Genomic DNA, 19,646 nt, shown 5'->3' with positions numbered 1-19,646 from the left:
TAACAACACCAAGGGAAACAAGATAAGGAGGGAATGTAATCACCCCTTGGGCTCTGGAGAGGAGAAACATGATTAGCAGTGGCAACAACGGGGCCTGGGCCCCTCTCCTGGGCCCTGGGACACTCTCCTGGGCCCTGGGACACTCTCCTGGGGCCAGAAAGAATGTGCGTGGGAGACAGTTTGCCCCCAGGAGGGAAGCAGGTGACCAGAATGCCTGAGAGTCCCTTCCTTTGCAGCCAGGTATGTGATAGCCCCAGGAATCAGGAAGAGCCATGGCACTAACAGCTACTTGCTAAAGAAGAGCTTTAAGATTAAAATATTTTTGATTGATTGATTTCAGAGAGGAAGGGAGAGGGAAAGAGGTAAAAACATCAATGATGAGAGAAGATCATGGATTGGCTGCCTCCTGCCTGCCCCCTACCGGGGATCAAGCCCACAACCCCCAGGCATGTGCCCTTGACCGGAATTGAACCTGGGACCCTTCAGTCCTCAGGCTGATGCTCTATCCACTGAGCCAAAACAGCTAGGGCAAGAAGAACTTTAAAGGTCAGACTCCTTCCCTCGTCCCAAAGAGGAAAACAGCCCAGTCTGGAAAGATTCAGATCAGAGAGGAAGACCTAGAGCACACCCAGCGCACAGCACATGCTCAACAAGCACAAACCTCTGAGCTCAGGGGAAGAGGGTTTGCAGCCCAGAGAGCTGGCTCCAGGGGCCCAAGTCTACCTCACCCCACCCCCAGCTTCCCCTGTCCCTCCTGGAGGCTTCCTCTACCAGGGTGTCCGCAGAGGCCCAGGAATGGGAACGGAACACGCAGCACTGCCGTCTCAGCCAGCAGGAAAGAGCAGTGTTGCAAACTCCACCAAAGGCAGAACCAAAATTGGGCAGGTGTGATTACAATGGAGCCAGACACACTGCAGACAGGCAGGCTGCTTCCAGCATCCTAACCCAGCAGACAGCAAGGTAGGGCAGGTGGAATGAGCCACTAAGGTGACCCTGGCCTCTGAGGACTGGCACTGCCTACAAGCACACCCATCAGAGGGTCAGGTGATTACAACCCAAGAAGTGCCAATTCTGGTATAGCCTTTCACATCAGGATACTATGGCTCTGGAGGTCCTGTGACAGTCACATGGCCAGGTCCAGGGGACTTCTTAAACTAAATAAGGCCAGTGCTCATCATCCTGGGTCACTCCATCAGCCTCAGTCAAAAAATGCAAAATGAGCTGCCTTTGCATGCAAGGAATAAACATTTCCGAGTGAGAGCCCTAAACTTTTTGGAGCAGGGGAACTCATAGGACTACCTTTTTCAACAGGTATATTTACTAAAATACATTAGCAGTGAGTAGTGTTTGGAGGATCTCACCACTGCCAGGGAGATGGAGTGGGAAACCTGGACACATCCAAGTGGACAACTGGTCTACCAAAACAGCTGGGACTCAAATCAGCCCCTAACTCCTAACCCTGACTCCTGGCCCTTAACCCTAACCCAGCTCCTCCCAGCATTCCACACTGCCTCTCAAGGAAAAGGAATACAAGCCAAGGGCCAAAACCAGACAACACTTTGCAGAATATTCCAGGCTAAGCATGTGGATGGAGAGCACTGCACCTGTCACACAATCTCACAGCTGGGCAGGGATCTTGGATGGCCAGGCACACAGCCCTGCTACTAGGACCTTCAGAAAGCCTCTGCAGAGGCCTGAGTCACTGGGCTATTAAGATTCATCATCAAAGAAAAGGGAAAACAGTGAGGCCAGAACAGACCCTGCAAAACTGCTCCATAAGACAGGATTGAAACTGTGTTGCTATTGACACTGAAGGCAGTAACACTGGAGAAAATAACCCTATCATAGCGCAGCAGAGGCAACAACTAATGGTGCCAGAGAGAACCACACAGTGGCGGTCAATCATTTTAGAGCTTGTTTTCAGAAACGTGACCTAGAAGGGATGGTCAAGTCAAGTGATCAGAAAGACAAGTCCAAAAGAAGCCTGCATTGGTCACACAGAGCCTTTCGTTTATTGCATGAGACATTTATTTCATTCCAGAGAATTCTTTAAAAGAAAAAAGCTGCTACCAAAACCAGCTGTGAAATCACCCTGACCTCACAGCATGAAGTGAAGTAATGTAAGTCCACCCCGTTTCTTTCACTACTGCTTCCCAAAGTCACTTGCCCAGGAACAGACAGACATCTAGGGCTTTCACGGGTCCCACAGGTCACAACCACCAAGGACGCTCTTACACATCTCCTCCCCTTAAGATGGCACAGCTCCTGCACAGACGCCAAGCCCACACCTGGGCTGCTCCCGCCTGCACTTGGCTGTCTGGCGAACTACAGTCTCCAAGGACATTATTAATAGAAATATGTCCTAAGCCAGCACCATTAGGCTTCTGAAATCACCAGCTGTTTCTAAAAGAACACCTTGCTGAAAAGGGCTGGCGTGTGTGTGTGTGTGTGTGTGTGTGTGTGTGTGTGCGCGCGCACACACTGAGGCCCTTTCCTAACTTCCACCCTGAGGCCCCCTGACCTTGTGCCCCCTTACAGGTACCCCCCTCCATATATATTCTAGCACTATTCCTGTAATCATATTTTGGGACCTACTGCTACAAGTCATTCCAGTCTATATATATATATTTGATTTTAGAGAGAGAAGAAGTGAGAGGGAGAGAGAGAGAGAAACATCAATGTGAAATAGCCTGGCTCCACATGCGTCCCTACTGGGGATCAAGCCTGCAACCTGGGCATGTGCCCTGAGCGGGAAGCAGACCAGTGACCTTTCAGTGCACAGCACAACACTCAACCAACTGAGCAACACCGACCAGGACCCAGCCTGCACATCTTTTAATTCCTCTTTCAGGCAAACCCTCTACTCCTCTTCACAAGGATCAAGAAGCTGTGGGCAGTTCTACTCCTCCCATCCAGTTAGGGCAGGGGGAGAGGTAGGAAGCTGTTTGTTTTTGAACCATGGTATTTCTTTCACATTTTACAAACAGCCTCTAGTTTATTCTGGTGGAGGTGTCCTAGGTTGCGTATTTCCTTAAAGGTGACTGCCTTCGGAGGACTACTGAAGAAGAGAGCTGCAGGGTCTCAACAGGACCCCCGCTCAAAGATCTGTTTCTGCCTCCAGCTAACAGGAGCACCTGGGGGTCACCTAGAGAACTGAGGCTCAAAAAGTGTGGAGAAGCCTTGAGGGTGAGCCGGGTCCAGATACCCCATATTCCTGGCCTTTCACCATTCCCAAACGCAATATCTCCATATTGAAGAGTTCTGGGCGTGACTTGCAGCACGGGCCCCCCACGTGAAGGAGACGCATCTCAGACTCTGTAAAGGGAAGTCTGCGGAACTCTGGGACTCCCTACAAGGGCGCACACGGATGCATGTTCGCAGAAATGCGGCGCTGCGGGGACAGCACTCGAGGTGACCTGGCCGCTTTAATGCTCCGCGCCGCGGTCCCGGTCCCGCCCAGTCGTGGAATCCCGGGGCGCCAGCGGCACACCTCCCGGTTCTCCACCTCCCCCGCCGGCGCCCGCGCCCGGCCCCCCGCTCACCGTCTCGGGGTCGTTCTCGAACACCTCCCGGGCCTCCTCCTTGCTGCACAGCTCCTCGACGCATTCCCTCTCCAGGTGGCCCTGCTTGGCCTCCTCGAAGACCTGGTATGCGCGGCGCTGCCTGGGCCGCAGGAACTGCGCCGCCTCGCGCGCCCGCAGCATCACGGCTACCGGGACGCGAGTGGGAAGACGGCGCGGGGAGGAGCGGGGAGAGAGAGAGAGAGAGGGGAGAGAGAGAGCGGGGGCACGCTGTCAACCCGGGGCCCCGCACGCTGTGTCCTTCCAGCAGCGGGCCCGGGGATGCAGCGGCGGGCGGGAGCGCACGGAGTCGGGGCGCACGGGCCGGGTTGGCACGCGGGCACTGGCGTGGCCCTTGCCCCCGGTGGCGGGGTCTTTCGGAGCGGGTCTCTCGATCAGCCCCCGCCGCGGCCCCCGCGCGGTACTCACTGTGCGCGGACTCCGAGGCCAGCAGGAGTAGCAGCAGCGCAGTGCCGAGGGCGGCGGCGGGCCCGGGCGGCGGCGGCATGGCGAGGCCGGGGACCGGGGACCGGGACCGGGACCGGGACCGGGGACGGGAGCCGGGCGGGCAGCCGGGAGCGCGCGCGGTCAGAGTGCCGGGGAGGCCGTGGCGAGCCGCGGGCGCCGCGGGGCGGTGGCTCCGGTCATCCTGTGAGGCGGCTCTGAAGGTCACATCCCGGCGGCGGCGGCGGAGGCGGCGGCGGCGGCAGCAGCACCTCGGACTTGCGGCGGGTCTGGGCGGCGGCGCGGAGGCCAGGGTGGCCGGGGCGGGGCGCGCGGCCGGGGGCAGGACTGGCCTCGGGGCCGCGCCGGGCGGGCGGGGCCGATAGCTCCCACCCGCAGCCTGGCGCCCGAGCTGGTTTCAGCTGGGAAGATCAAAGATTGAAGGGGAAACAGGTCACGGGCGTAGCTACTTCTCACGCCGGCTGCTTAGACTGCTTGGGGAGTTTCTACTAAACCAGCGATCAAGGTATTAATCCGAATGGGGTGAAAGGAAAGAAGAAAGAACACCCAGGTACAACGTGAGCAGGTGCTAGAATATGACCATTTACTACAATTAAACCTCTTTCCCACCCCACCACCCCCAACTCAAATCTACCATATCCCTTTTGGATTCTTCATTCTTAGGCAAATTTTCTCAAGACTTAAAACCCACCAAAAAGAAGACAAACTGAGGTCAAACTGAATCCCAACGAGGGCCAGGAGTGACATTGGATTATTTCCTTCTGTAATCTGTGTTTTCCATAATGATGACATTGAAAACCTTGAGGTTTCCCAGTGGACATTTAAGCTGAAAGCAACATTGTGCCGGTTCACAGAGACCACGACTTTCTGTCTCTCCTTCCCGAACATTTCGCAAAGTTATAGGCAAACACACACAAACAAAAACAAAACACAGCAGACCACTGGCTCTGGGTGTGTGTGTGGGGGGGGGGGGGGCGGCAAGACAGTGTGAGCCCGGCATGCAGGAGGAGGGGGTCCTGGAAACGGACAGGCCTCTGGTGACTCCTATTCCGATACCCCCCCAACCCCAACGTGATGAGAAAGGGGACAGCATGTCACCTCCTCCCCAAATGGTTGGTCATGTTGCTTGTAGACCCGTTTCTTCTCCCCTTTCACAGTAGGAGAATGAAATGTCATTGCTGGTACAATTATTTTTAGGCCATGGATTTAAAGGTAGGTTAATGAGCATTAATACGTTAAATTCGGGGAAGTGAATGCTCATGAGGACCATCTTCAAATAGAATTAACGATTTAATAGATAGGTCATCTGCATCTGTGTCTGAACGTCACCAGGCACTGCCTTGTCAGCTGGCGACTCACATGCAGCCTAGGGCTGAGAGTGCTGCAAACACCGCAGAGCTTGGAAAGACCTGTGTGCGGGCACTTCTATTCATTATTTCTTGGGGGTTCTAAACCAGTGGCCCATGGATAGATTTCAGGAAGTGTGCAAACTACTGGAAATTGTTTGCAATTAGTTTCTGCATCATTTGTGTGTGTTTGGAGAAGAGAATTTTTAAAGCGAATGTAATTCCCAGAAGCTGATCCCAGTAAGAGTGAGCATCCTGGCCTCTTCGATGTCCCTCTGGAAGGGTCTGTGCGGGGTGGGCTCACCGCTTCAGGTGACCAGGCACCAGTATGGTCACACTGGATGGAGCTTTTCAGGTCCCCTGACCTGTTAGCATGGACCTCACTCCCTTTCCCCATTCACCCCTTCTACTGAGTTGGTACCCCAATAATTACCATACCTCCCATTATGCAGAAACTTCGTTTAATAAAATGCATTCACACTTGCTCATTGTGATTTTGATAACTATGGAACGCAGAAAGCAAATATGGGGAGTAGTGGAGGAGGTCTGATCCATGCTAAAGCCCACAATTTTCAACCTAGTTACCAATGCAGGAAATAGATAAGAAATAAACTGGATAATGTGTTCCGAAATTGGAAAGAGTTGTCGGGCACTGTTTTATATACCCTGAAATAGCAACGATGAAGTAGACAGTTCACCTCCACAAGGGGAAGGTTAGATCCAGGGCAATGGAAGCTTTATGTGGACAACCAGCCTGTAGTCAGGAGGTGGAGAGCCAGTGGGTCTTTCTAAGGATAAAAACTGAGATGAGCCCTAACTGGTTTGGCTTAGTGGATAGAACGTCGGCCTGCAGACTGAAGGGTCCCAGGTTTGATTCCGGTCAAGGGCATATACCTTGGTTGCGGGCACATCCCCAGTAGGGAGTGGAAAGGAGGCAGCTAAATTGATGTTTCTCTCTCATCAATGTTTCTAACTCTCTATCCCTCTCCCTTTCTCTCTGTAAAAAATCAATAAAAAATATATTTTAAAAAAAAAACACCTGAGATGAAAGTGTAGAGGTGGGGTAGGAGGCGGGTAGGAAATGAGGTGTTTGTAGGGAAATGAAAGTTCTGTATTCTCCTGTCACCACATCTGTGGGTGATGATTTCAAGGCAATAAAACCATGTATTTAGGTGTGCACTCAATAAATGTGAATTGAGTACAGCTGGCCCTTGGACAACTTAGTGCCGGCCCTCCCCACATATAGTCAAAAATTCATGTATAAATTTTGACTCCCCCAAAACTTAACTACAGTCATCCCTAGGTATTCAGGGGAGATTGGTTCCATGGCCCCCACTCAGATACCAAAGTCTGTGGATGCTCAAGTCCCTTATATAAGATATCATAGAACAACGCATAGAGTCAGCTCTCTATGTCCATGCATTTCCAACCAGGGATCTAAAATACTGTTTTCTACCCATGGTTGGTTGGGAATCTATGGACATGAAACCCAGGGATATGGGAGGCTGACTGTGTATTTATTTCAAAAAATCTGTCTATAAGTGGACAATTCAAATCTGTCTATAACTGCACAATTCAAACCCATGTTGTTCAAGGGCCAAGTGTCTTAAAAGAAGACATAGTGCTGGGGTGCTGACCAGACCATTCACAATTGGTTTTTATTTGATTTTTTTGAACAGCTTTATTGCACTATAGTGGTAATACAATATACTGCTTGCATAAGTTTTGATAGATCTCTGATGTATGGATATACCTGTGAAACCACCACCACAGTCAAGCTAGGAGCATGCCCATCACTCAGAAACATCTCCTCAGGCCCTTTGGTAAATCCTCCCTCCTGAACATAAACCCTCATACCCATCACTAGGCAAAACCACTGGCCAGCTTTCTGTCACTATAGGATAGTTTGCATTTTCTGGAGTTTTACGTAAAAGGAGTCGTACAGTATGTAGACTATTTTTGTCTGTATCCTTTCACTTAGCAAATTTATTTTCAGATTCATTTACATTGTTGCATGTTTCGATAGTTTATTCCTTTTTATTACTCAGTAGTATTCTCGTGTATGGATGTGTTAAAATCTGTTCATCATTCACCTGTTGTACATTTGGCTTGCTTCCAGTTATTGGTTATTACCCATAAGGTGGCTATGAACATTTGCATACAAGTTTTTGTATGCACATAAACTTTCATTTCTCTTGGGGATATATCTCGAAACAAAATGATTGGACCATATGATAGGTATTTGTTTAACTTTTTAAGAAAGTGAAAAACTGTTTTTGAAGGTGATTTACCATTTTACATTCCCACCAGCAGTGTATAAGTTTCAGTTGTGCCACATCCCCACCAACACTTGAGATGGCTAGTCATTTTAATTTTAGCCATTCGAGTAGGTGACTTGAATTTGCACTTTTCTAATAACTAATGGTGCTGTTAATAACTAATGATGTTGTTTAATGTGCTTGTTGCCATCCAAATATATATTTTTTATGAAGTCTCTGTTTAAATTTTCTCTTTTTTTCCTTTTTCTTGGGATGTTTGCTTTTCCAATTAGTGAGTTATTTGTTGACTGTTAAGAGTTCTTTAAATATTCCGAATATAAGTCCTTTATCAGATGTGTGATTTACAAATAATTACTTCCAATCGGTGACTAGTCTTTTCATTCCATTAAGGAATGGAAACTCTGCTTTATCAAAAGGCAGAGTTCTTAATTTTGAAGTACAATTTATTATTTTTAAGTGAATTCTACTTTTGCAATCATATTTGCCTAACCCAAGGCCAAAAAGACTTTCTTCCAGAAGTTTTATAGGTAAAAGTTTTTCATTTGGGATTATGATGCATTTTGAATTTGTTTCTAAATATTTTGTATTTTTCATTCTATTGTAAATGTTTTTTATTTAAGTTTCTGATGAAAACACTTGATTATTGTATATTTACCTTCTATCCTACAAGTTTGCATAACTAAATTTTTTGTTTCCTTGCTTTTTTGGTAGATTCAATAACATATTTTACATAGATGATCATGTTGTTTATAAATATAGACACTTTACTTTCTCCTTTCCAATCTGGGTGCTTTTTACTTCTTTTCTTGTCTTATTGATTGTCTAGCAACCTTCTCTACTAGTAGAAATAGTAGATAGTGGGTATCCTGGTCTTATTTCTGATTTTAGAGAAATAATTCACCATTAAGGTACTGTTAGCTGTAGGATTTTCATAGATGCATTTCATCAATATGAGGAAGTTTCTTCTATTAATAATATCATGTGAGATTTTTAAAATTAGGAATGGGCATTAGAGTTTGTCAAATGCTTTTTCTGCATCTATTGAGACAATCCTATGTTTTTCTTTTTTTTCATTTATTAATATGTGAATTTCCTTGATTGATTTTCAAGTGTTAAATAAACAAACCTTGAATCCCTGGAATAAACCCCATTCGTCATGATGTATTATTTATGATGGTATTTCCTTTTCCTGTATTATCTTTATCTGGCTTAGTATCCAAGAAATGCTGGCCTCATAGAATTAGTTGGTAAATGTTTCTTTCATGGTTTGCAACCCACTGGTAGGTTTTGAAATCAATTTAGTATTTTGTTAATGAGCAGTTTTTTAATGATACAGAATAGATAGAGGATATCAGAGTTTATCAGATGTGAGTTCTTCATTTCCACTATATTTGTTTTCTGAGTGTGCACTGGGTCATGATGTAAAATGTCATTATAACTGTGGGTTGTGGTAAAAAGTTTGTAACACTGCTCACCATAGTGAGTGAAGGTGGCCAGATCTCGTTAAGATGAAAATCCCTTTGTGGAAAAGTCCTCGGGGCCTTTGCTGAGGGTGACCATCTTATTCTGGTTTTCAAGGGAAGATTTGTTTTTAACATCAAAAATCTTGCTGTAGAAGATTTTTGCTCTCCCTACTCTGTGCCCTTTGTATCCTGTTACTGATGGTGGTATTTAGTACTAAATATAAGTGGTTGTATGGAATTCCGTAGAGATCTTCTCATAGAAGCAACACCAATTTCCAGGCAAGGCTGCCTACCATAGCCTGATTAACCCCTCCTTAGTCTGAAATGTGGAACCTCACCTTTGTGAGTCCTGATTCTAGTCCTGGTGAGTTTGCTGAGCAGGTGCAGGGAGGAAGGGAGGCAGAGGAGGGATGAAAGAAGGGAGGGGAGAAGATGGGGCAGGGAGGAGGTGCATGGTGGGAAAAAGAGGACCTTTAAATTGGAAATACACAGTTCACCTCTTCCATGTAATGTAACCTTTCCCAGTCACTTTTATTCTCCACCCCAAACTTCCTTAACTGCAAAATGGCATGACACGTCCTAACTGTTGGTGCGTAGTATGGCAGTTCAATGAGACAGTGAATGGGAACTGCTTGGGATGTCCAAATGGAAGCCATGCCTGACTCCCCAGCCCTGCTGCAGCCACACGGCTTCCACTGCTGACTCCCTGCTGGTCTTAGAAGGGAAGAAGAGGTCGACAGTCTCATTATTGAACACGTCTACTGTAGAGGGGTACTACTGACCAAGTGTTAGTTCAATCCCAAACATCCCCATGCTCAGCTCTAGCACAAGGAGCTGCCAGAACCGATCACCCCAGAGACACCTTGTGGGAGCTGAGAATCATGGGAAGGGTGCGGCTGGATGGTTGATGATGCTAGGTCGGGTCACTGAGACATCCAGCCAGGTCCATGGCTTGCTGGTCTGCGGGGACCCCAGAAGCAGGGATGACCAAGGTAGCATAAATATTTTGCCACAGTCATCCTCATGCACCTGTGTTTGGACAAAGCCTGTGTCCTGGGATGCCATTGCCCAGGGATAACTGCAGCAAGACTTGGAGATTTCAGTAATGTGTTGCTTAGGGCCAGTTTGGCTGCATGAGCAGAAACTCAGTGCAAACGTGCTTACACTGCAAATGGGAATGCATTGGTTTGAGTAACTGAGAAGTCCCGGCTTGCGCTGACCTCAGGGTTTCAGATGGATTTCTCCTGAAGTTCTGTTTCCTTTGGGAGTGGCTCCGTTGGCACAACCGCTCTCAGCTTGCAATGTCCTCAGGTCCGGAGGAAGCTTCCATGGTTCCACAGCACTCCCACTGGCATTCCAGGGAGGAGTCGGCTGGCCTTGCATGGGCTGCGCTCCCACTCATGATCTGTGGGACGTGCATAGACGGCTCTCACTGGAAATATGCCATGTGATCAACAGCCCTGAGCGGCAGGGCAGAGCTCCAAAAAGGAAAGGTTGCTGGGCAGACAAAATGTAACAGATGCCCCTTATTTAGAAGAATAGCTTGTTGTATTGGAGGTGTAGATAAATGTCCAGTGATATAAAAGTTTACATTTTTAGAGCTTTCAGTAACTTTTTTTCAGAACATTTTTTCCCTTCTGGCTGATAAAAATATTTGTTAGAAAAGCTTGTGAGTCAGCTTACTAGTAGACGTGTATTTTAAAATTCTGAAAACTTGGCATTATTTTGTAGGGCCTCATCTGTCTACTCTTTGCTGCCGTGACCATATAATGGAGTCATAGTTTCCAGAAAACGTCTTCATGGGGTGCTGGACTGTGGCATCTGGCACCGACTGATGTGTCCATGGAAGGAGGTAATGTCACATTCCCCCACTCATTACACCACATAACAGGTGGCCTTTAATTTTATAATTGTGACAAAGATCTATATTTTTGCAAAGCCAACAGGAAAAATGTTCTTTTTGCACCCATTTAGCACCCCCAGTAAATTTTGTTAGCTAAGTAACTCTGAACACACTTCAAGTGGATTTCGAATTGAAGTCTCCCCTTTGCAACGGGTTCCTTGTCAGTCTGGTTCTAAGAAGGCCCAGGAGGGGTGGACATGGAACTTCTTGGCTGAAGGCAGGAAGGTCTTTGATGCCGACAAGATGCTGTGTGGCCAAATGAGGCCTCTCCCCAGACCCTGAGATGGGAGAGAGCCAGCATAGCCAGCGTACCTGCCTTCACTGCCAAGGCTTCGTTAGAGGGAGGGGAAATCTTGGCAACGGCCCTTTGGCTGAGAGCAAGAGCCTGGGGCTGCTGACTGCAGCTGGGCTGCCTGCACCGCACTCTCTCTTTCGGGAGAGAAATCAGCCAGAGCTACACAGAAAGCAGGTATGTTCCAGAAGCTTGACCTGGATACTCTGCAGCTTGGCCCGCAACACCCAGACATTTGGGTCTTGTGGCCTCAGGAAATCAGGCGCTGCTTTCAAGGACAGGAAGCCCCAAACTGCCCCCGCCATGCTCGGCACCACTGGTACTTCCTTTTACTGAGCCTCTAGGCTGTGTCCGCAGATGGGCAGAGAGCACCCTCCCCCTCCACCCGAGGGATGTCTTGGCTGAAATCCTTCTCACTTGAGATATGAGGGGTGAGGGCCGAACATGTCCCCGCGAGACACAAGCTGGTACAACACGTGAGGGCTTCTTGATAATGTTCTGAGGACCGAGCACTCCAGCCGGGTGGCCTGCTCCTGGAAGAGGCGACCTCGGGATGTCCCAGAAGGAAGTCAAAGCACTCCGCAGCAGTTGGCAGTGCTCAGCCGGCGTCCCCGCGCCCCAAGGGACAAGGCTCATGCCCTGGAAGTCTGGATTCACATCCTCCCATTGAGACGGCTCAACTGTCAAAGTTATGACTCATGGCCTCTGACCAGGATCCTTTCAGACTGGGCCAAGCAGGGACACACACACACACACACACACACACACACACACACACACACACGGCATGAAACGTGTTGTGCGTTCAGCACAGGAGAGCTGGCTTTGCTTTGAGCTGGTGTTTTGCTGGACCCGCTGCTTGGAGCTTGTGATGCTTCCTCCTCCCATTGCTCTTCTAACTCCCGCCCTCGGGCTGGATCTGGTCTCTCCCTCCTCAGAAGTGCTTTAGCGTTTCATTGTGGTTTCCTTCTGGTGCTTGAGGGGTTGGTGAGAGTGGGGAGAAGAGCTGAAGAAATGGGTGGTGCAAGGTCCTGCGTTGGCCATACTGACTGGCACCCCTCATGTTGATGTGTAGAGGTGCTCACAGCCGTGGTGACCCTTGGGGCTGCAGAGTGTGTGGAAGTCATTTCCATTGTCACGATGATTGGGGAGCATCACTGGCAATTAGAGGAGAGAGCTGGGGGTACTGAATGCCCTGCCTTGTGCAGACAATCTCACCCACAAATTTACCACACGAAGCGACACGTGTGCCTCTCTTGATGAATTCTGGAATGGCGGGGGGCGGTGGGGGAGCAGAGGAGAGTGAGGGGTTTGTGTTCTCAGCTAAGGCATTTGGACCTTCTTTAGATGGTACACGGAAGCCATTGAGAGTTGTGGGGAACTGAAGTGCCATGTGACTGTTTTGGTCTGTATGGGACCATCCTTTCAGTCCCAAGTTTGGCTGTGAGTGAATGCCCAAGCCCAACAAAGGGCCTATGGTTTCTTCCTCATGGCCCGCGTGCAAAAGACAAGTGTTAGATGATGGGCCTCCTGCATCACTCGGGTCCCCCCAGAAATGTCTGGTTCAGGTCTCTTTGAGGTACCGGAAGGGAGGAGGCAGACCACCTGCTGGGAGGCCTGGCCTATGGGAAGCTCCGGAAATGAAGGCCTGTGAGGGCAATGGACAGGTTTTACCAAGATGGCGGCCCAAAACAGGGAGATGCTTAGACTCTAAGGCAGCGGTTCTCAACCTGTGGGTCGCGACTCCTTTGGGGGTCAAATGACCATTTCACAGGGGTCACCTAAGACCATTGGAAAACTCATATATAATTACATATTGTTTTTGTGATTAATCACTATGCTTTAATTATGTTCAATTTGTAACAATGAAAATACATCCTGCATATCAGATATTTATATTACGATTCATAACAGTAGCAAAATTACAGTTATGAAGTAGCAACAAAAATAATTTTATGGTTGGGGGTCACCACAACATGAGGAACTGTATTAAAGGGTCGCGGCATTAGGAAGGTTGAGAACCACTGCTCTAAGGGAATCGCCCAAGAACCATGGTTTCTAGGATAATCGGCAGCTTTCGCAGAACCTGAGAGAGAGATGCCATATTCTAGGGAAGGTCCTTTCTGATGATAAACTGTGAGCATGTGTTTCTAGGAGGGGCTGAACGGTGGCCTCCGAATGTCCCGGGTCAAAGCTGTAAGAAGGAGGGAGGAACTGCCGTATGCCTCGAGTGGGGGATGTGTGTGGAAAACACCATCTCCATGACTGCTTGGGTCGTAGACAGCCTGGGGCCACGCTGCTGAGAGCAGCTACCTGTGGGAGGGAGGGGAAATTCCCTATTTGCTTTATTCGTATCTTTCTGCACTTACTGAATTTTTCACAATGAGCATGTATTACTATAACCTGTAGAATTTACAAATACCAACGAAGCCCTCTGAGGGTGAGCATTCACTGTTGCATAAAGAGGAACTTTTATAGAAACCGAGAGGGTTTAAGTAAATGACAGAGGCACAAGCGCGTGTGAGGCCGGGGACTCTCCACCCAGACAAGCGTTACACACGCTCAGCTGAAAGCGTCTTCCCTGGGCGGTCTCTCTGACGTTCCGAGGCCAGCTGTGAGGCCAGCTGTGTGCATGGCGTGCAAGCGGTGTGCTTAGGTGCTTAGGCTAAAGCAACCTAATTACAGGGTCATTAGAATTGCTTGGTTTGTTGGGGTGAATTATCTGATTACTCATTTGACTGTTCCCTTCTCTTATCTGTAACAGTCATCAAGGATCTTCGAAAAGTCATATAACTTAGTTTATTCATTGGGAAAATTATACCGATAACCATCTTCCCCAGCAAATGGTCTCTGAAGACAGAGGCGGCTCACTTAGTTTTCACAACAAGAATTAGGAAGTGATTCCAATTGTTCTGGAGAAGGCACTGAATGGTCCTGCTGAGCCCAAACTGCTGGCAGCATAAAGGAGCAGGTGGCGGTTAGGGTCTCTCGGGGGAAAGTGGGGCACCCACTCTGGCCCCTGCCTTGGAGGGGCCATGTTGCACCCTGGGCACTTGATGGGTTGAAACTGGGGAGAAGTGTGGAAGAGTTAGCAGGCCTAGACAGGCCTCGGGTCTGCTTTGTCATTTAATGTTTACCTAAAAGGATTCATGGGCAGTCTTAAAAACAAGACTTAGAGAATTCCTGGGAGTTTCAAATGCCTCCCCTCTTTGATGGGGACTGGGGAAGAGTTTTTAGGGAAACCAAGCAAATGCGTAGAAAGGGAGTTTAGTACTCGCCTCTCCCCTTGAGTCTAGGAAGGAAGTGTGATTATATGAACTGATCAAATCAGAACTGGGCTTCAGCATGGATGGCACCGCCCCACTTTTTCTCTAATAGGTGGGTCCCAGATGACTCTTTCTCCAGGAGAGGAAGGATTTCAATGCAGCTCCGTACGGGCAGCAGTGGGGATGGCAGTAGAGTATTTTGGTCGGATCCGCGTTCATGGCTGGCTGGAAGCCGAGGAAAACGTGATGGAAGGCAGTCTTGGGAGGAACGGAGTCATGCTGTGAGCTCAGTGGGAACACACCCACCAGTGCCGACAGAAATGGAATCCTGGACATGAATGCTGGTGACACGTAAACAAAGTTATTAAAAGGAAATTGAGTAAACTGTGGCACACATCTCCTCACGAGTGCTGACGTTTTGCTGAACCCTGCAAGTTTCAAATAAAACGATGAGCTCTGCTTTAATTAATTAAAAAAGAAGAACTGTTTTCACATGGAGCTTGAAGAGGTCTAGAAATGTTTGGAGAGTATCCAAAATATTTATAGCAGCCTCCCGAGCCTTTAGGATTGACTCAGCTATTTGAACACATGAAGAGTCAGTTTTTAACCTCCACGGACCGGCCAGTTGTCACGCTCAAGGCACCACGGTGGAGCTGCCACGCCCTCTCAGCGCAGCCAGCCAGACTCAGTCCCCAGGAAGGCTGTGCACATTGGTGTGTCAGTCTCCTGGCCACCAAACAAGGACCAAGATCGGGGTGTTAGAGGCCCCACGCCTCTGGAGGCCCCGGGGGAGGATTCTTTCTGCCTCGTCCAGCTCCTGGAGTTGGCCAGCAGGCCTTGGCTTGTAGACATGTAACGTTAATCTCTGTCCTTACACAATCTTCCCTCTGTGTCTCTTCTCTTCTTATAAAGACACCAGTCCTATTGGATCAGGACCTCATCTTAACTAGTTACATCTGCAATGACCCGATTTCCAAATAAGGTCCCATCCTGAAATACTGTGGGCTCAGGACTCCAGCACATGAATTCGGGATGACACCTTTAACCCATAACATTGGGTGATGGATGGCAATGCTGGCAGAGCTTCACAGGGACTTGTCTGCCCCCTGCGTGCTTCAAAGGGGAGATCGTGGCGCTCCATTTCCCCAGGACAGCAGAGCCAAGTGGACCCATCTTCTGGGTACTCCCGCCTGTGCTGCTTTCAGGCGATGGTTTGTTCTTCTGTCTTATGGATATGACATAATTTCAAAGCCCGACTCTCACTCAAATATAGAATGAACAAGCGTCAGAGATTTATTAACTCGCCCTAGCCTGTGTGGCTTAGTGGTTAGAATGTTGGCCCACACCCAAAGGGTCAAGGGTTCGATTCCCAGTCAAGGGTACATACCTGGATTGCAGGTTCAATCTCTAGCCCCAGTCAGGGCTTGTGCGGGAGGCAACCAATCAATGTGCCTCTCTCACATTGATGTTTCTCTCTCTCCCTCTGTCCCTTCCACTCTCTCTAAAAATCAATGGAAAAAAATATTCGTGGGTGAGGGTTAATAGAAAAAAAGAGATTTATTAACTTATTAACGAGGGAGCCAGGAAGTTGATAAAGCTTGTTCAAAGAGTATTTAAGGAGCAGGGTACTCACAGACATTAAAGGAGGAATGTGAGAGCAAGCAGGCTGGGTCAGATACAAAGCTGGTGAATGTCTTTCAAGGCCATTTATATATATTGAATGTATCTTTTCCTCTGGGCAGAAATTATTTGCCTCTTTACCAGAAAAGATCTGAGTTCTCATGTAACTTACAGAGTCTGAATCTGTAACTCATAGTAAATAGCCATGTGAGACCAGGCATTTGCTGCGATGATGAAATAGCCTGGTGGGGCCTGGGAAGGAACGTCCCAGTGTGACAGTGGAGAGACTCGCCACCTGCTCTCTGACCTTATTTCCAAGTGTGGAGATAAGCACTTCCCCTAGTAATGGTATGGCCTCTGTGAGGAGGCCATCTTGTGTATCAGGAAGTATCTTGGAGAACTCTTCACCGTGCAGGGTGTTATCCATCAGCCTTTCATCTGTTCTGTACTCATGCTGAAGCAGTGATTCTAGATAATAAGAAAGATTGTACTTGGGCCAAATTCCTCACCAAAGAAATTCTAGATGGATAAATGCCAGCACTCAGTTGGTAGACCACTGAGCGAATTTGGGCAATGTGAGCCTGGAGATGCCTCCCTCGGGGCCACTCATTTTCACAAAAGGTCGGTTTGTTGGGCAATTCTTATGTTGGTATTTATTGGAGAAGGGAATTCTTATTGAAATTTCTTTCAGGGAGCCAAGAATAAGCACTTGGACTACGGCATCTATGAAACAAATTCCAGGTACAACCAATAAATGTGGTCAAGTTCTTAGAATTTATAGTGAGAACCAACCCTCCTCTGTTACACTGTCATTTAGGATGTGCTGATGGGATGTGCTTATATTTCATACACAGGGCACCCCAGACCTCAGGGAGGGGCCTTCCCTGAGTCAGGCAAGTAGAGGCAGGTCATGGAGGTGGGGTGTGAATGCAGGCCCCCTTCCTTCTGGCTCCTACAGGCAAATCCCTTGAGACAAATCACACCACATGACCTGTCTCAAGGCGGAAGCTAAAGCACAAGCTCCTTCGGGATCTATTTCCCTGCTGGAAATCTGTTACTAGAGTCTTGGGACTCAGAAGTGGAACCGGCTTCATAGCAGTTCGTGTGACTGTCCGTCTTCTCATCCCTGGCACTTTCCTTGTTGAAGATCCTCTGGTATTTAGTCACTCCTCAGCCTCCTGCAACTCACGAAATCCAAGGTTATAATTGCCTATCTGCATGACATAGGAAATTTCCCAGGAATTGGGCAGAGAGCAAACCTGGCCAGTACTTGAAGTTGCTTCAAGCAGTATTGGTTTACTGGCCTTTAAACAACCAGCATCCAGTTAACGGTCGCAGGAGGAGCGAGAAGCAGCCGTCGGAACTTTGCGATGATCTGTGTGTGTACGCAGGAAGCAAATGGTGTGCATGTACTGAAGATGTGCACGCAAGGAGAAGGCCTGCGTCAGAATGCTGAAGCCTTCCTCCCATTCCAGGTTTTTAGGGTTTGGAACAGGCATGATTTATGCATCACACAAAAATGGATTTTCTTTTACTGGCTTTTTATTGCAAGAGGCAAGGGGAACACAACCAATTAGTTATGGTCGGTCAGAGTTGCCAAATCCTATATGATCACAGAGGAGAGAGAGCTAAGTAGGGCTTAGGAAAGCACATTTCATTGGCCCCAAAGGCAAGGAGATTAGTATATTCTGGTGCCGAGAATGAGCTAATGATGTCCAGGGATTTAACAAAATAAATGACTTGTTGAAGTTATACCCGCTAAAGTCGTGGTTTGCCAAGTGTGATGCAGGCAGCCCTGGAAACTGCTACATTTTGGAGGGAGGATGCAGAGGCTGGAGCCAAGGAGACAGAAATGCCTGCCTGCTCCTCTCCAGGCTGCGGTGGAGTCCGGCCTCCCCTCCCACAGCCTGAGAGGGTTCACTACAAGGGGCTGACACCCCTATGTACGGTGTGCTTGCTGAGGACCATAGAAATGCGAAGGGATTTAGACTTGATTTCATGCACCTGGACTTGATTTCAGGCTTCTGGACTCTGCATGTGAGCCGAATCATGTTGGAAACGCAGAAGGAAAGCGCTGGCACTACCCTCCTGGGGTGTATTTGTAAAATAGAAGTCCCGGTTGAGCAGATAGCTTTAATTTTTATGAAACTCAGGTTGAAGACATTGTCTAGTTGTGACTATCACTGTCATTTACATGTAAGATCCCAGTCTTAATGCATTTCCGTGTGTGTAGGTTCAGGGAAAAAGAAGTTATTTTACAGAAGAAAAATTTTGAGGGCTTACTAAGGGCCAAGCATTGTGCTAGGTGCTGGGAACCCAAGATCTGTGGGCATCTGAGAATCATGAGGTGTTGGCTGAGGGAGGGGCTGGTACACAACTACCTCTTGAGTGTCTATTGCATTGTTGAACACGTTGATTACATTACTTTGCTTTGTTACATTATACAGATGAGGAGTGCGAGGCTCAGAGAAGGTATTTTGCCTAGTGTTCGAAGCAGAAGTGGTTGAACTGAGTTTGAATCCAGTTCCATGGGCTCCAGAGTCCCTACAGTCCTCTTGCAATGACCCTTCCTGTGACCCATGGGATGGTGGGGAGGTGCTCTCATCTTTTACACGAAGAGAAATCTCCACATCATCTCACAGCTAGGAAACATGTCCTATTGCTGACTGGTCCATATTATTGTTGGTACCGTCTTCAGAGGGCCCAGCATCCACCACACAGCAGAATCAGGCCCAGGTCAAGAGTGTGCAGAGGGCACCCCCAGCCTCAGCTGCTCTGAGAACATAGTCACATAGCCAGGAAGTTACAGAGCAGCAAGAATGGAGGGGCCTGGGTCATGCACTGCCTCATGAAGCTGTTACCCCAACAACTTTGGTCTACCATGAGCAAGAAATGGACTTCCCAGTTCACTGATGGTCATTGTGACGTTGGGGCTCTTTGCTCGAGCAGCTTAGCCTTGACCCCAACCTGGTACAGGGTGGAGGTGGTGTGTGAGTCCAGGTATCTTTGACACGGCAGTTGCTTTTAGGATGCTGCAGGGACTTCCCTTGCAGGTGCTCTGGGTCGTGGGGACCACCGAACTGCTCTCAGGCCTGTCACAGGCTTGTGGCCTCTGTCCACGTCAACAGGCCCAGTCCCTGTCTGCCACATCTCAGGCAACCGTGGCTCCTTCGTGGTCCGCTCCTCCGTTCCCCTGTGCCCTGGGCTTCCTGCCAGCCTCACCCCTGTGCTGACATCACAGTTCAGAGACTCTCTCTGGGAGGTTGCTGTGGGAGAGTTTATTTCAGGTCATGCCTGTCTCCCAGGGCTGCAAAAATCAGGGTCATGTCCTGAACCAAGGCTGTATTTGACACTTCTGGTTTCTGTTTCTAAGGGATGGATAAAATGCAATTGAGTGAGAGTAAATAAAGGGACATTTGACCTTTGCCAACACTTCGGGAGGGAGAGGAAGA

At 48.5% G+C, this 19,646-nt stretch overlaps 1 protein-coding gene across 2 annotated transcripts in view; it reads right to left on the bottom strand.

The window, feature by feature from the left end:
- Nucleotides 1-4,263, bottom strand: part of GAS6 (growth arrest specific 6) — a 47,069-nt gene extending 42,806 nt beyond the window's left edge. The window contains exons 1-2 of one of the 2 annotated variants that reach the window (XM_036315884.1): nucleotides 3,990-4,263; nucleotides 3,543-3,709 (exon numbers count right to left, since the gene is read on the bottom strand). In XM_036315884.1, the coding sequence (XP_036171777.1) occupies nucleotides 3,543-3,709; nucleotides 3,990-4,068 (246 nt within the window). In that variant the 5' untranslated portion in view covers nucleotides 4,069-4,263. The remainder of the gene's footprint in view (nucleotides 1-3,542; nucleotides 3,710-3,989) is intronic. The other variant, XM_036315886.1, reaches the window with a different exon arrangement.
- Nucleotides 4,264-19,646: the final 15,383 nt, after the last annotated feature.

The sequence above is a fragment of the Myotis myotis genome, unplaced genomic scaffold (genome assembly GCF_014108235.1).
Source record: "Myotis myotis isolate mMyoMyo1 unplaced genomic scaffold, mMyoMyo1.p scaffold_m19_p_63, whole genome shotgun sequence".
In the NCBI taxonomy this organism is placed as follows: Eukaryota; Metazoa; Chordata; class Mammalia; order Chiroptera; family Vespertilionidae; genus Myotis; species Myotis myotis.
The sequence above is the reverse complement of the archived record's forward strand: the minus strand, read 5'-3'. Positions and strand labels throughout refer to the sequence as shown.